Here is an 18083-nt window from a genome sequence, read left to right as displayed (position 1 = left end):
ACACAGCTACAAATAGGGATCACGGAAACATGGTGGAACAAGGAAAACAAATGGGACATAGTACTGCCAGGGTACAAGCTCTACCGAAGAGACAGGACATATCAGAAAGGAGGAGGAATTACACTATACATTAAGGACACCATTCACTCGACCAGTGTGGATGCAGCAGCGACCAATGACCAACTTGAATCACCAGGAAGAAACAGATTTGAGATAAAGTTGGGACTGTACTACCGTCCACATGGGCAAACTGAAGCAAATGATACAGAAATGGAAGCCGAGTTGAGGCGGGAATGCAAGAACACTAACATTATAGTTATGGGAGATTTCAACTATCCTGGGATAGACTGGAGTCTTGGAATTTCCAAATGGACAAAGGAAACAGAGTTCCTGGAGACTGTACGGGACTTCTTCATGGAACAACTTGTCAAGGAACCAACAAGAGGGTCAGCGATTCTGGATCTAATCCTCAACGGGCTGAAAGGATATGCTAAGGGAGTGGAAGTAGTGGGGCCATTAGGAAACAGTGACTACAACGTGATCCAGTTCAAAGTGGAAGTAGGATTACCAAAGGGTATGAGAACCAATGCAACAATGTTTAACTTCAAGAAAGGGAACTATGATGCCATGAGACGAATGGTGAGGAAAAAACTCAAAAACAGCTCCCAGAAAGCGCAGACTGGTCCTTATTCAAAGACATTGTAAACGAGGTGCAAAACCTGTATATACCCAGATTTAGAAAAGGATGCAAAAAGAATCAAACAAAAGACCCAGCAAGGATAACCAATGAAGTAAAGAAAGTGATAGGAGACAAGAAAAGATCATTTCGGAAGTGGAAAAAGGACAAAACAGAAGAAAATTGGAAAGAGCACAGGAAGCAACAAAAAGAATGTCACCAAGTGGTCAGAAAAGCAAAGAAAGAATACGAAGAGAGACTAGCCAAGGAAGCATGAAATTTTAAACCATTCTTCGAATATGTGAAAGGAAAGCAGCCGGTGATGGAGGAGATGGGACCTCTGGATGAGGACAACAGGAAGGGAGTGGTGAAGGAGGAAAAAGAGGTGGCAGACAGACTAAACATGTTCTTCTCGTCAGTCATTACAAGAGAAGATACATCCAACGTGCCGGAGCCGGAAAAAATCTTTAAGGTGGATCAAGAGGGAAAACTATCATGCATGGAGGTAAGCCTCGAAGACGTACTCAAACAGATAGATAGATTAAAAACTGACAAATCTCCGGGCCCAGACGGAATCCACCTGAGAATACTGAAAGAGCTCAGAGACGAAACAGCGGAGTTACTGCGGCAGATTTGTAACCTATCCTTGAGAACAGGGGTAATTCCAGAGGACTGGAAGATAGCGAATGTTACACCTATCTTCAAAAAGGGATCGAGAGGCGACCCAGGGAACTACAGACCGGTGAGCTTAACCTCAGTTCGGGGGAAGATGGCCGAATCATTGATCAAGGAAAGTATCAATGAGCATTTAGAAAAAAATAATCTGATGAGAAAAAGCTAGCATGATTTCTGTAAAGGAAGATCATGCCAAACAAACCTACTGCATTTCTTTGAGGGGATAAGCGAACAATTGGACAAGGGTGACCCCATAGACATCGTATATCTGGATTTCCAAAAAGCCTTCAACAAGGTACCTCGTGAGCGCCTACTAAGAAAACTGTGGAGCCACGGAGTGGAGCCACAGATGGATCAGGAATTGGCTGGCGGACAGGAAACAGAGGGTAGGAGTTAAGGGACACTACTCTGACTGGAAAGGGGTCACAAGTTGTGTCCCACAGGGGTCAGTGTTGGGACCGCTGCTGTTCAATATATTCATAAATGACCTGGAAACAGGGAGAAGTGCGAAGTTATAAAATTTGTGGACAACACAAAACTCTCCAGTAGGGTCAGAACTGTTGAGGAATGCAAAGAACTACAAAGAGATCTGAACAAACTGAGCGAGTGGGCAAAAAGATGGCAGATGAGCTTCAATGTAGAGAAATGTAGTCTTGCATATAGGGAAAGGGAACCCGATGTACAGCTATACGATGGGAGGGAGGGTACTGGGGGAAGGCAACCTAGAAAAAGATTTGGGGGTATTAGTGGATAAAACAATGAAGCCAGCGGCGCAATGTGCAGCGGCCTCATAGAAAGCGAACAAAATGTTGGGCATTATCAAAAAGGGTATCACTACCAGAATGAAGGAAGTTATTAATGTATCGAGCGATGGTGCGCCCGCATCTGGAGTACTGCGTCCAATACTGGTTGCCGTACCTTAAGAAGGATATGGCGATACTCGAGAGGGTCCAGAGAAGAGCAACAAGAATGATAAAGGGCATGGAAAACCTTTCATATGCTGAAAGGCTGGAGAAGCTGGGGCTCTTCACCCTTGTAAAGCAGAGACTTAGAGACGACATGATAGACTTATAAAATCATGAAAGGCATAGAGAAGGTAGAGAGGGACAGATTCTTCAGACTAGCAGGGACAACAAAAACAAGAGGGCATTCAGAAAAATTGAAAGGAAACATTCAAAACGAATGCTAGGAAGTTCTTCTTTACTCAGAGGGTAGTGGACACCTGGAATGCGCTCCCAGAAGAGGTGATAGGACAGAGTATAATATTGGGTTTCAAAAAGGGATTGGATGACTTCCTGAAGGAGAAGGGGATTGAAGGGTACAGATAGAGGATAACTATACAGGATAGTAAATGAATAGGGAATAAACGATTTAAGTGAAGGATCACTTGCAGGTCATGGACCTGGGGGGGCCGCCGCGTGAGCGGACTGCTGGGCACGATGGACCCCTGGTCTGACCCAGCAGAGGCAATGCTTATGTTCTTATGTTCTTAAATACTACTTTATCCAAAAGCATAAAAATAAATAGAAAAATTGTTTCTACCTTTGTCTTCTCTGGTTTCTGCTTTCCTCATCTTCTTGACACTCTCTTCCTTCCATCCACTGTCTGTCTTCTCTCTGCCCCTTCTATACGGCAGCATCGTCTCCTATGTCCCTTCCAGAAACTGTATGTCTCTCCCTTCCATCTCTCCCTTCACCCCCATTGGTCTGGCATCCATCATCTTCCCGTCACTCTCTTCCTACAATGGTCTGACATCTCTCTCCTTCCCTTACCTCTCCCACACCCCCATGGTCTATCATTTCACTCTTTCCTCTCCCTTCCTTCATCTTCCCTCTCAATTTATTTTCAGCATCTGTCTAGATTAAGTTCTTACTACCCTGTCATCAATTTCCCTTTTCGCTTTCTACCTACAGCTTGCCACCTCTTTCTCTCACCCCCTCCAGTATTTCACTAACTCAATCCTCTTCCCCCATCATGTGCCCTCTTTATTATTTATCCCCTCCTTCCATCATGTGCCCTCTTTCTCTACCCCTTCCATCCAACATCTAAAGTCACTTAGGAGTTGGGGATTTTTTTACAAATGAAACTGATCTATACTATGGGGGTAATAATAAAAAAAACCAAACGTCTAAAATGTGTCCTAAATGGCTACTTGGACAATCAAAAAGCCTGATCGTCCAAGTACCCATAACCAAAGCTGGTTTTTAGACGTATCTAAAAACAGCTTAGGCCTTTCCCCTGCCTCTAGACGCACAGAGAGAAAAGAGGTGTGTTTAGAGGAGGGGAAAGGGCGGGAGGTGGGCCGACCTACACCTAGGCGTACAACAGGTATAACCAAAACAGTTACAGGTTGCTTAGTCGGCACTTAGACCTTTTTGACTTAGACGTAGTCAAACCAGGTCTAAGTGCCGAAAAAGGGGCCGATGAGCTGATGGCCGCTGACGCGATCAGTTCAGAGGCCCGGCAACCGACCTACCGCAACCATCACAGCAGGAGAGATGCCTCATCTCCCCTACCGCGATGCCATCACTCCTCTACCCAAACTGCCGCGACCCACGGCAGGAGAGATGCCCTATTTCTCCTGCCGTGGGTCGCGGCAGTTCCGGTAGAGGAGTGATGGCATCGCGGTAGGGGAGATGAGGCATCTCTCCTGCCGCGATGCATCAACCCCCACACACATACAACATCGAGGTAAGAGGGAGCCCAAGCCCTCTTGCCCCACGGCAGCCACAACCCCCCCCCCCGACAACCTCGGGGCAAGAGGGAGCCCAAGCCCTCTTAACCCCGCCGACTCCCCGACTCCCCGCCGATATCGGGGCAAGAGGGAGCCCAAGCCCTCTTGTCCCAAGGGGATCGTGCCCCCCCCCCCGCCAAGAACAAGCAGGCCAGGAGGGAGCCGAAGCCCTCCTGGCCCTGGCGACCCCCCCGCCGCTACTCGATTGGGCCAGGAGGGAGCCCAAACCCTCCTGGCCCTGGTGACCCCCCTGCCGCTACTTGATTGGGCCAGGAGGGAGCCCAAATCCTTCTGGCCCCGGCGACCCCCTATCCCTACCCCCCACTACATTATGGACAGGAGGAATCCCAGGCCCTCCTGCCCTCGACGAACCCCCCTCCCCCGAATGTCCGCCCCCCCAGAACCCCCGATTGGCCCCCCCCAGCCGACCCATGACCCCCCACCCCCACCCCCCTTCCCCGTACCTCTTTAACGTTGGCCAGACAGACGGATGCCAAACCCATCCATCCAGCAGGCAGCCCACAGCTGAATGGGGCCGGATTGGCCCAGCCCTCCCAAAGCCCCGTCTACAGGTGGGGCCTAAGGCGCCTGGGCCAATCAGAATAGGTCCACAAAAAAGGTTAATCTATTGAAGACAACAAACCATAAATTCTAATGGTAATCTTATATTTTTAAAGTAAGTGAAGGTAACGATCTCAGAGTTGCCACTCCCAGGATAATATTGTTATTGTCCAAAAGGGAATTGTGGCATGTGGTTTCTTTCATTGATCAAACCTTCATCCTTAATTATTTTATATTATTTTATATTTATTTTAATCTAATTTTTATAAAACAATTGTTGTAAATATTACCACTCATATAGTATTACCTAATCTTATTTTTATAAAAAATTTTTTTTCTTTTTCTTCCACCTTTTACTATGCTAAAGAAGCCTAAAGTGCATACATATTTTTTAAAGTGACTCGTGCTAATGCAGCTTATCGTTATAAATGGGCTGTGCAAAAATAGCAAAATAGCATAGATAGAGAAAAACTTTAAATAGGCTGTGCAAATTAGCAAAAAGGAACATCATGAATAAGCTTTTAACTGGCACTTATCTTTTTTGACATGATGTGGTAAATAACGGCAGATTTATTGAGCCGTAGGAGACCCGTGTATCAGACCAACGGGAACCCGTTTCGCCGCTCTCATGCGGCTTCATGTCAAAAAAGATAAGTGCCAGTTAAAAGCTTATTCATGATGTTCCTTTTTGCTAATTTGCACAGCCTATTTAAAGTTTTTCTCTATCTATGCTATTTTGCTATTTTTGCACAGCCCATTTATAACGATAAGCTGCATTAGCACGAGTCACTTTAAAAAATATGTATGCACTTTAGGCTTCTTTAGCATAGTAAAAGGTGGAAGAAAAAGAAAAAAAAAATTTTTATAAAAATAAGATTAGGTAATACTATATGAGTGGTAATATTTACAATTGTTTTATAAAAATTAGATTAAAATAAATATAAAATAATATAAAATAATTAAGGATGAAGGTTTGATCAATGAAAGAAACCACATGCCACAATTCCCTTTTGGACAATAACAATATTATCCTGGGAGTGGCAACTCTGAGATCGTTACCTTCACTTACTTTAAAAATATAAGATTACCATTAGAATTTATGGTTTGTTGTCTTCAATAGATTAACCTTTTTTGTGGATCTTTTTGATAGTGGTTAATCTGTTCTCCAGTTTTTCACTATTCTGACCAATCAGAATAGGCCCAGGCGCCTTAGGCCCCCTCCTGTGGGCGGGGCCTTAGGCACATGGCCCGGGTTGGGCCCATGTGCCTAAGGCCACGCCCACATCCCCACACACACTGCCATCTTGGGCTGTTGGTGCTTGGGATAATAGTGCTACCTGCTTTTTAGCCTTGATCTTTCCCCATCCCTCTATCTCCGTTCTCCTCTCTCACCTATCTTATATATTCTCATAGTTCTGTTCAATTTATTATATTTAACTACATGTAAACCACCTTGATAGGCATCCTCCTGGACAGGATATCAAATCTTAATAAACTTGAAACTTGGAAGGGGGATTGGGTGAGAGGACTGTTGGGAGGGGGGGAATCAGCAGTGCCTGTGTAATACATGACTACCTTTGAGATAAATACAGGCCAGCTGCAGGGCATGCCCCTTGCATTTACCACACAGGCCTTGCATTTACTGCACCTTAACTTTTACAGTTAAAGTGCAATAAATACAAAAACATACTGCACTTTAATAAACATGCTCCTAATTGCTGAAGGAACGGGCACTGAACTAAACCAGCTCAAGTTTAGTTATTCAAAGTGAAGATACCTAGCACTGGTCCTTAGAAAATTATCACTACTACTAGGAAACACCAAAATAACCAGCAGCAAATGAAACTATCTAATGCTGATTTACCTTGTGTGCACCACTTCCTATAACCCGTTCTCTTTGTTCTTTAACAGCAGAGAGCTTTTGAAAAATGTCTGAAAGGCAAAGAAAACTGTATGAAGTTGTACAGCCATAAAAAAAAACATTTTGTCACTCTGTCATAAACAAAGGATCAATCACGATCAAAATCATTAATTTGCTATATACTGTGAAGTCAAGCAAATTAGTGTACAGTAATTCTAATAATAATCCCTGTTGTCTAATAAGTATCAATAAAAAATAGGCAGAATTAAGTAAGCTTTCTGATGCATTATAAATCATTACAACTATAAGTTTCAGACCTAATTCTCATTTCTTACCATTCCTTATATTCAATGCTCCAATAAATTTTTAATCCCTCTCCTGTCAAAGCAGTTGTCAATAAAGTTGCACTACATTGGCCTTTTATTCTTATGGAGAATTTGGGGCATCTAATGGACTTCTGGAACTTTCTGGGCCCTTTGCCATTTAAGCTTTCTTAGGGAGATATGCTTATATTGTCCTCATTTATTTATTTAAAACATTTCTAGCCCACCTATTACTAGGTGAGCTACAATAAAAGAAACAAAAATCCCACATAAAACAACATTAACCCCCCCACACACACACACCTTTTATGAAGCCACGTTAGGCTTTTTTTTATCACCAGTCACAACGGTATTAGCTCAAACGCTCATAGAATTCCTATGAACATCAGAACTAATACTTGTCGTAGAAAGTGATAAAAAAAAAAAAAGCTTAACGCAAGGTAATTGAGATACTTACAAAAAATTCATAATTGGACAAATGTGTGTTTTAAGCTATTTCATAAATAAAGGCAAATCAGTAGTATCACACAAACGGATAGGCAGCTTATTCTATAGAATTGGACTCCAAATTGAAAACGCAGCACTTTTTCTAATGGCATAATGCACTTCAGAGTTATCTGGCAGACACAACAATCATTTTTGTTCAGAGCGCAATGTGTGGGGGAGGTTGATACAATCAAAGGATACTACCACTACTACTATTTAGCATTTCAATAGCGCTGAAAGACACCCTGAAAATATTGAGAAGCCCATTCAGAAAAGATATAAAAACTAAAAAGAAACAGTTCCACTTTTTTTGGAATCTGTGTGTCATCCTGACCTGACAATCAACCTATTATTTAAAAATGCCAGCTTTTGAAACAGATGTATATTAAGTGCCTCTACATCTATAGTCAAGAGATTCCGAATATATAGCAAATACATTGCTTGGTGATTTTGCAGCTTTCACATATAAGTAGTATTGCTTCTACACATAGCTGTCACATTTTACAATCCTAGATATGTAAGTGGCACCAATTAGGTAACAAGGCTGCAGGCTTTATTATTCTCTATTTTGGAGGCAGAAATAAATAATGGGAAATTTTTTTTCCAATTCTTTATTCATTTTTTTAAAACTTACAATAAGTGTAACAGCATATATAACATTTTTTTTTCAAATTCTTTATTCATTTTTCCATCTTACATCAAGTACACAACAATATATCAGTTAAAACTTGAATACATCATTTGAATTTCCTTATAACATCATCATAAATACATAAATTTATACCCCCACCCACCCTACCTTCAAATATTTTAATCAAAAAATATCATATAAATATTATATTTTTATCTATTGATTAAACCTTTAATAGAACTTTATACCATCCCCCTCCCTCCTATGTATAAATGTACTTTCAGAGGAAAATGGTGTCTAATCAATGCAATAACTTGTCAATGGCCCCCAAATCTTTTTAAAATGATTATAATTCCCTTTTTGTATAGCAATTGTTCTTTCCATTTTGTAAATGTGACACAACAAATTCCACCAGAAGGTATAGTTAAGTCTACTGTAATTTTTCCAATTACTGGTGATATGTTGTATGGCGACTCCTGTCATAATCAATAAAAGTTTATTGTTGCTTGATGAAATTTGACTCTTTTTTCTCATTGACATACCAAACATAATTGTATCATATGATAATGCTACATGGTTTTCTAGTAAACAACTAATTTGAGACCAAATTGATTTCCAAAAAGCCATGATACAGGGACAATAGAATATTAAGTGATCTAAAGTTCCTGCTTCCAGATTACAATGCCAACATCTATTAGACTTAAAGCTATCTAATTTTTGTAATCTAACTGGGGTCCAAAATGCTCTATGTAAAAGGAAAAACCAAGTTTGTCTCATAGATGCGGTCACCGTACATTTCATTCTCCAAGACCAAATTCATGGCCATTGAGATGCAGTAATTTGATGCTTTATCTCAATGCTCCAAATGTCCCTATACTCAGATACAACACTTAATATTCTGTTAAAATCCATATCATAATTTATCCTCCCCTCCCCCCTAATCAATAACATCCTTTAAAATCAATAAAACCTACCATTAACCCCATTTATATATACCTTACTTTAATAATCAAACCAAAATATCATTTCCTCCCTCCACCCACCTTGGACATGCATATTTAAGGGGAAAAATAACATTCAAATCATTACAATATTTTGTTAATGGCTCCCAAATCTCCTGAAATTTCCTAAAATTCCCCTGCTGTGTGGCTATTGTCGTTTCCATTTTATAAATGTGACATCAAGAGTAAATAATGGGAAATTAAGGAAAATCACAGCCCTTATCCTTCATATAAAGTCCTAGCCCAAAAATCTAAAAAAAAAATCTGTGTTCCTTTAAACTGAAACCTAACTGGGAAAGTTTCCCCATAGACATGGTGAATGCATGTGGGGATTTTTGTCCTGCTCAAAACATGTCCAAACAACACACTTACCGTGTCCCCTTGAAATCTCTAAGGGCTCCTTTTACAAAGGGCGTTAGGGTGGAATAACGTGCACTAAATTGCCGCACGTGCTAGACCTTAACGCCAGCATTGAGCTGGCGTTAGTTCTAGAAGTGTAGCGTGGGTTTAGCACATGCAAAAATGCTGCGTGCGCTAAAAACGCTAGCGCGCCTTAGTAAAAGGAGCCCTACAATGTGTGTGGATCTCCACTTGTAAATAGCAGCTTTCCAAAACTTGCCATTTATACTTGTATTTTATTTATTTAGGTTGTTTATTGGGATTTATTAACCATCTTTGAGAAGAGATTCAGCCAAAGCAGCGTGCCGCAGGTAAAAATAGACATAAATCTTAACAATTGTGTTAACAGCAAAACCAATAGTAAAATGACGAAGCTTAAATAGAATCAATGAGAAAGTTTTGAGATGGCAAATTGAATCCTAGTAATAGGACTAGTATGATACAGAATCAGTAATAAACATTTTTAACAGCATTGTAGGACAATCATTAAACAGAAATATGATAAATAGCAGAATAGCAATGATACCATAATAGGCAGTATGGAAGAAAATCCATGTAACACAATATCAGCTCAATACAAATAAAACATCTTAATAGACATACAGTACATTGAAACATTTAAATAATAGATATGATGCTAACACTGTTCTCACAATACAATGAAACATCTTAACAGGCAGTCAAATTGGTCAAGCGTAATTGAGATATATAGACAGAACAAGATAGGTAATATAGAGCAGCTAAAATGATGTATGTAGTCTGCATGTATAAATTCCATTTTTTATACATGAATATGCTTCTAAAATAACCTCCAGAGTGTCTGAAGGTTATCATTATACCTGTGGAAAATAATTTTATACCAGGTCACTTATGTTGTAAGGCCAGGTAGGTGCCTATGTTAAACATTTATTTTTTTATTTATAAACCACTTATATCCTAAATGGTTTACATTCAGGTACTTTATCACATTTCCCTACCTGGTGGGCTCAAACTCTATTTAGTTAACCTGGGGCAATGAGGGGATTAAGTGACTTGCCCAGGGTCACAAGGAGCAGCGAGGGATTTGAACCCACAGCCTCAGGGTGCTGAGGCTGTAGCTCTAACCCAGATATGGGCAACTCCGGTCCTCGAGGGCCGGAATCCAATCGGGTTTCCAGGATTTCCCCAATGAATATGCATTGAAAGCAGTGCATGCAGATACCAAGCCAAATAAATTTAGTAAGTATCGAAAAAACACTGGTATCATTCCCATTTGATAACATATCACAGGTAATATCATCATTTTAACCGTTTGAACTCTCCCCCACCAAGACAAATGTAATGAATTCCAATGCTCACACAATTCTGTTACCTTTTTTAGTAACAGCTTTTTTTTTTTTTATAATTCTTTATTCATTTTAAAACTTTCATCAAGTGTACAAAAATTGCAACACAATAACATAGATTTAACCACTTGTACATCTTATCATTATAACTTATAGTTGTAAATATAACCCTCCCTCTCCCATCCTGAAATCCTTTTAGTAATTTTTATTTTTCATAATAGAAACCCTCCCCCCACCCCACCCTTATCTTACATATTAAATATAGAAATATTAGGAAAATGGCATCAATCATAACAAAAGGACGTTAATGGTTCCCAAATTTTAATGAAGTTTTTATAATTTCCATTTTGCACTGTTCTTGATCTTTCCATTCTGTATATGTGGCAAACTGAATTCCACCAAAATTTAAAATTGAGCCTACTATGGTCTTTCCAGTTATTAGTAATATGTTGAATGGCTACTCCGGTCAAAATCAATACAATTTTGTTATTACACATTGATATCTGACTTTTTTTTTCATAGACATACCAAAAAGTACAGTATCATAAGTTAATGCTACGTGATTTTCCAATAAACAATTTACTTGATCCCAGATTGAGTTCCAAAAGCTAAGATATGGGGACAATAGAACAAAAGATGATCTAAAGTCCCTATATCCAGATTACAATGCCAGCATCTATTAGACAAAGAACTATTTAACTTTTGCAATCTAACTGGGGTCCAAAAAGCTCTATGTAACAAAAAAAACCAAGTTTGTTTCATAGACGCTGACATTGTACATCTCATTCTCCAAAACCAAATTTGTGGCCATTGAGATGCTGAAATATCATGCTTAATCTCAATGCTCCAAATATCCCTAAGAGTATTTTTAGTTTTTTTTTTTAACCAATTCACTAATAGTTTTATACCAGTGTGCGGCCTGATGTCCCAGAAAGTCCGCCTGAAAACATAAAAATTCTATGCTAGGTTGATTATTCAAGTTTTTCCATTCAGGGAACCCTGCCTGAATGGCCTGCTTCAATTGCAACCAACGAAAAAATTGCGATTTGTGAAGCCCAAATTTATGTTGCAATTTTGTAAAATCCAGCAGCTTACCATTGTAATTACATCATTTATTACAACTTACTTGCTCCACTTCATCAATGACGCTGAAACCGTGGATTGAAGACAAAGTTTTATTTTTATTTTTCTTTCCAGCTTATGATCTATCTTTAATCTTATCTATTGTTTTGCCTTTTGTCTTTGTTTTGTTCTATTTCTATCATTTAAATTTCTCCAGAATTCTACTGTTCAACGGTTCTCCCTTCTACATCTATTCCTTTCTCTCCTCTCTTCTACCTTCCAAAGTATCTAGATCAATGCTGTCTTGTTAAAATGTTTATTTTTATTTTATTTTTCCTCTATCTCTACTTTTCACTTCTCTATTACCCTCCAGGTACTTTAGTTAGATTGTGAGCCTTCGGGACAGTAAGGGAATTTTTCAAGTACCTTTCTTATTTTTAATCTTAATGTATATTTTCTGTAAACCGCTTAGAACCTAACGGATGTAGCGGTATATAAGAAATAAATTACATTACATTACATTTAAAGTTCTGATACCTGCAATTATCCAATGTTTCCAGACGATCTTAAAACCGCCAATTTGAATCTTGGAGTTTAGCCATATGGATTGATTCGTTGAATTATTAATAGTAATTGCTGTTAAATTACTGACAAACCGTAATGTTTTCCAAGTATCCATTAGAATTCTATTTTCTTTGTACAATCTGGGCATCTTGATACTGAGCACATGAGAAAGATGTAAAGGAAAACATGAGTCGCCATTCCAAATATAACCAATCAGGAGTATACTCAATGAGATCCGGGAGGACCCAATACATACCTTGACGTAAAATATAGGCTTGATGGTACCTATAAAAGTTTGGAAAATTTACCCCGCCCTCCTTAATTGGTCTTTGCAAAGATGCTATAGCAATTCTAGGAGTTTTACCAAGCCAAATAAATTTTATAATAATCGAGTTCAATTTTTTTATAAAAAGATCCATGAAAAAAATACTGGTATCATACCCATTTGATAGCAAACTACAGGTAGAATCATCATTTTAACCATTTGAACTCTCCCCCACCAAGATAAATGTAATGGATTCCAATGCTCACATAATTCCGTAACCTTTTTTAACAGCCTTTTTTCATTTTCTTTTACAGTCTCATCTACTGTATTTTTAATCCATATTCCTAAATATTTTAAACCATCATCCTTCCAAACGAAAGAAAAGGACTCAAACATACTTTTTAAACAATGTACATTAAGTGGAAGAAGTTCAGACTTATTCCAATTTATTTTATATCCTGAAAATTTACCGAACTTGTCTATCAAGTCTAACAAACAAGGAATGGAGGAAACAGGATTTCTCAAATATAATAAAATATCGTCTGCATAAGCAGAGAACTTATATTCCCAATCGTTATGAGGAATACCCTGTATCCCCTTTGCTTGATTAATAGCTAATAATAGGGGTTCTAATACTATATCAAAAAGCAAAGGAGATAGTGGACAACCCTGTCTAACTCCCCTATGTAAATGAAAACGATCTGACATTTTATTATTGATATATAATCTTGCCATAGGGGAGCTATACAAAGTCTGAACCATTTGAATAAATCCTGAACCTATACCAAACCATTCCAATGCTTGATACATGAAATCCCATTCCACTCTGTCAAATGCTTTTTCTGCATCTAAAGATATGGCAAAAAGCCGGATCATTCATATTTTTAGTTAAATTTAAAGTGTGGAATGTCAATCTTGTGTTACTAGAAGAATGTCTATTCGCAATGAATCCAGTTTGATGTACATCAATTATATAAGGGAGAGCCTTAGCCAATCTCATAGCCAAAGTTTTAGCCAGTAATTTTCCATCTACATTAATTAAAGATATCGGCCTATAGTTTGATACCGAAGTAGGATCTCTATTTGGCTTAGGTAAAACAATAGTTAAAGATTCTGCCATAGTACCTGTAATACAACCTTTATTTAGTTGATATTGATATAAATTTAATAAATGAGGGAGTAACGCATTTTGAAATGTTTTATAAAATTCTACTGTAAAACCATCCCCACCTGGAGCGGATCCAACTCTAAGAGACTTCAATGCAGTTTCTACTTCTTTTAATGATATAGGCTCATCTAATCTTCTTTTTATATGATCAGGAAGTTTTGGACCCACTAATAAATTTAAAAATTCCACACCACTTTGAAGTTTATCAGCATAAGACTCGAAAGAATACAAGTCTTTATAAAAATTAAGAAATTGATTTAAAATATCATTAATCTGAGTATGCAAATTTCCATTACTATCTTTAATTGCTATTATTTTTACTTTTCTTTTTTTTTGCTTTAAGATAATTTGCAAGTAATCTCCCCGCCTTATTGGAACTTCCATAAAACAAAGTTTGCTGGGAAAATAAATCTTTCCTCGCCAATCTTGAAGAAATCTCATTATATTTCCCTTTTACTTTTAAGAGTTCTTGTAAAGTATCTTTCTGCCAATTACTAATTAATTTAGATTCTAGAAATTTAATTTCATTTTCCAGATCAGTGAATTGTTTAACCAATAATTTCCTAGTATGTGCCGAATAAGAAATGATATGACCTCTCATAGTAGCTTTAAAAGCATCCCACAATATTTCAGTGTTGATATCCACTGTATTATTGATTTGGAAAAATTCAGATATCTTTTCCTTAAATTCTTCAAGAAAAACTGAATCTGCAATCAGTGTATTATCAAATCTCCAAACTGATCTATTTATTTCCTGTTTATCTAAACTACATTTAATCCATACCCCTCCATGATCTGACAAAATAATTGGATCAATGGAAGCTTGTAGCACCTGTTTTACCAATGAATTTGAAACAAAAACATAATCAATTCTTGAAAAAGATTTATGAACTTGTGAAAAAAAAGAAAATTCCTGATCATTAAAATGAAGAATTCGCCATATATCTTTTAAATCACAAGAATTTACCAGATTTTCTAACCCTAAAGATTTTATATTTTTACTTGGTTTTTTATCCATAAAAGGATCCATCACAGCATTGAAATCTCCAGCTACAACTAAATTAGAAGCAGCCAGTGGGAGTATTAATTGTTGTAAAGATTTAAAATAATCATTTTGATTCGAATTAGGGGCGTAGACATTAATCAAGGTCAAGATATTATTTCCCATTCTCATTTCCACCTTAATCCATCTTCCTAAGGGATCAAACTCCAACATTTTAAATGAAGCTGAACATTTATTACTTATTAAAATAGCAACCCCCACTTTTTTCCTAACTGCAGGGGCGAAAAAACAGTGCTTTATCCATTCGCCTTTGAGTCTTTTTGATTCAACATCTGAAAGATGCGTCTCTTGGATGAAGTATATATCAGCTTTCTGTTTTTTCAAGAAAGTAAGCATTTTTTTCCTTTTTACAGGATGATTGAGACCATTAATGTTAAGGGAAAAAATTTTAGTCTCCATTATATTTAATAATTATCAAAAATCTCTTCTCAAATGTAAAGAATAAATAACAAATTAATTCATGATTAGATGCCATTTTCCAAACCCTCTTCATTAGAATATAACACTTCCCCCAGTTATTATCAATCCCTTTGTTAATCCCATTCCCACCCATCCCCCCCTAAATAATGACATATATAACTTGGAATCACACATATAAGTACAGATGAGTCCAGAAAGTTCCCCAACAGACCACAATATTAAGACAATATTATAATATATTCATCTTTTTATATAATTCTCTTGTTATTATTATAATCATTCCATAAATATCCATCAAAAACCTCAACAACCAATTCCCAAGCTGTATAGATCTAATTGATCTAATGTGAAGATAATATTAAGATTATCTTGCTTGGATAATCAATAACTAATTATTCTTAATATCCTTTAACATATAATATTAATATGTATAAAAGGAGACAAATTATAAATCTTTAATTTACTCATAATGAAATCAAATCGCTTCTGCTCATATGTGCACAGTAACCATCCTCTTTAGAAGTGTACAGATGTTAATTAATAAATTTTCCAGCACTAAAGACATATGAATTTGATTCATATTAGAATTAGATATTCCCTATTGAAAATATATTCTATAGCTATCAATGAGATTCAATGAAAAGCCATTAAAATTTAAATTAAATATATTGAAATATTAATTCTTATACAGAATGAGTTCAGCACTAGATCAAAGATAAGATCATTTTTGAAAGAATATTCCTCAGTGAAAGATCCTAGTGCGTCACATTCCCTGCGCACAAATTTACTTCCAATTGATCCCAAAATCATAGTTATAAACAGTAATGGAGTCATAAAACTCAATATTCTAGTTCTTCTTTCTCCTTTTTTCTTATATCTTCCTAGTCATACTACGATAATATATTAAGGTTAGAATTTCAGGAGCTATAAGGAATGAGCAATGAGACACAAGGAATGCAATCCATCTCCTAATATGCAATAAGCACGAGACATGCCAGTTAATTATATATGTCCTTCCCTTGCACAATAACCACTGTTCAGTCTGAAGATGATATCTGCGATGAAGATTCAAATCAATAAACAAATAGTTCCAAGAAATCCATTTTCGATGCTGGTGTCTTTTCTGAATAAAGATTCTCGTTTCACCATGCCAATCGTATCTGGAAATCAGTCTCTTTCTTTCTTGAACAGAAAGGTGAACTCCTCAGTTCAAAAGTTTTAGTATGAATGGCATATCCCCTATGCATTTCGATATGCAAGTGATCATACAACTTGGCAATGTAGTGAGCATAATGTTCCACCATATTCCTGTTAATCCTGCTGTAGAATTATTCTTAGTTTCGTACTCATCTTCTATAATTCAGTCATTGTGATGAAAAAAAAAAAATTATTTCTTCTTCGAGTCAGAAAAATGTCCAACATGTGGTATCATGTACAAAGGATCCATTTTTCAGTTTATATAAAAGGCATATCTCATAACCCAGCACATTATACATAAAATATATATTGCATCCTTACTGCAGCTAATAATTAAAAGTTACTCAATATTTGACTAGACCTTTGTTAGAATCTTACTGCAATAAGAAAAGGCAGATAAGAATATTTTGTAAGTTGTAAATCTTCCAGAGAGGAATGTTCAGTACAATATATTACCTCATGCATTTGTAGTGCTTATAGAACTCGAATGCAATTCAAATCCTCACTGTAAACTGGGAAGATTCTTTTACCGGTACATATTAAAATAAACTTTAAAATATAAAAACAATTCTTTATATTATATATACTATAAAGCATATAAAACAAGTATTATATATACTATAAAGCATATAAAACAATTGGAATAAACCACTCAGATTCATTCATTCATAGGCTGCTCTCTGATTTAAATATTCTTTAAGCTTCTCAGGGTTATCAAAGCTGAATGTTTTATTGCCCATTGTAACTTTCATAACTGCTGGGTACAACAACCCATATTTAGCTCCAATTTCTCTGAGTGATGGACGCAAATCTAAAAACTGCTTTCTCCTCTGTGCTGTGGATTTTGCAAAATCTGGGACAATGTGAATCTTGGCATCTTGACAGCGCAGATTTTGATTTTCTTTTGCAAGTCTAATAATTTCTAGGGCATGCTGAAATCTTAACACCTTAAAAATTATCGGTCTAGGTCCAACAAATTTATCAGGTCTTCTGGTTGGGACTCTGTGTGCCCTTTCTATTTCAATAGGGTGTTTTGCTTTAAAAGGCAGGACTTTAATAATGAAGTTTTCTAAGAAAGATATCATGTTCCCTTTCTCCATCCCTTCCGGTATCCCTATCACTCTCAAATTCGACCTCCTCATCCTGTTCGAGCAGTCCTCCAGCTCCCTGGTAAGCAAGTCTATTTTCTCTCCATCCTCTAAGTTTTTTCTTTAGAAATTCAAACCCTTCAACATTCTTTTCCAGTTGGTTAACTTTATTTTCTAAGACCTCCGTTCTCCTATTTAATGTGGATACTTCATCCTGTAACTCGTTCAGCTTTTTTGAGTTTGACAACACGATTTCTTTTATGGCTTTAATTTCTTTAAACATTTCTTCTTCCCATTTGCTGTCCTTTGGCAACGGAGTTTTTGAGGGTGTCACCGGCTCCGGTTTCGATCGCTTTACGCTGCCAGCGTTTGTTATTGCGGCATCATTTTTTGTTTGTTTACCGGACGCCATCCTGATTTACTAATTTGAAAAAATTCAAAACTTTCTATTTTTCCTGACACTAGTTTATTTAATATAATGTCTGTTAATAGCAGGAGCTCCTTCCTCACCCGACCATTCGTGCAAGGTTCCAAGCCACGCCCCCCCTTAGTAACAGCTTTTCATTCTCCTTAACCGTGTCATC

At 37.2% G+C, this 18083-nt stretch overlaps 1 protein-coding gene across 5 annotated transcripts in view; it reads right to left on the bottom strand.

The window, feature by feature from the left end:
- The window catches only part of NEK10 (NIMA related kinase 10), a 514569-nt gene that overhangs the window by 384256 nt on the left and 112230 nt on the right, over positions 1–18083 (bottom strand). For all 5 annotated transcript variants that reach the window (XM_033930152.1, XM_033930153.1, XM_033930155.1 and 2 more), the window contains exon 9: positions 6511–6578. In XM_033930152.1, coding sequence (XP_033786043.1) covers positions 6511–6578 — 68 coding nt within the window. The remainder of the gene's footprint in view (positions 1–6510; positions 6579–18083) is intronic.

The sequence above is a fragment of the Geotrypetes seraphini genome, chromosome 2, assembly GCF_902459505.1.
Source record: "Geotrypetes seraphini chromosome 2, aGeoSer1.1, whole genome shotgun sequence".
Taxonomy (NCBI): Eukaryota; Metazoa; Chordata; class Amphibia; order Gymnophiona; family Dermophiidae; genus Geotrypetes; species Geotrypetes seraphini.
This window is presented reverse-complemented; position numbering and strand designations above follow the sequence as displayed.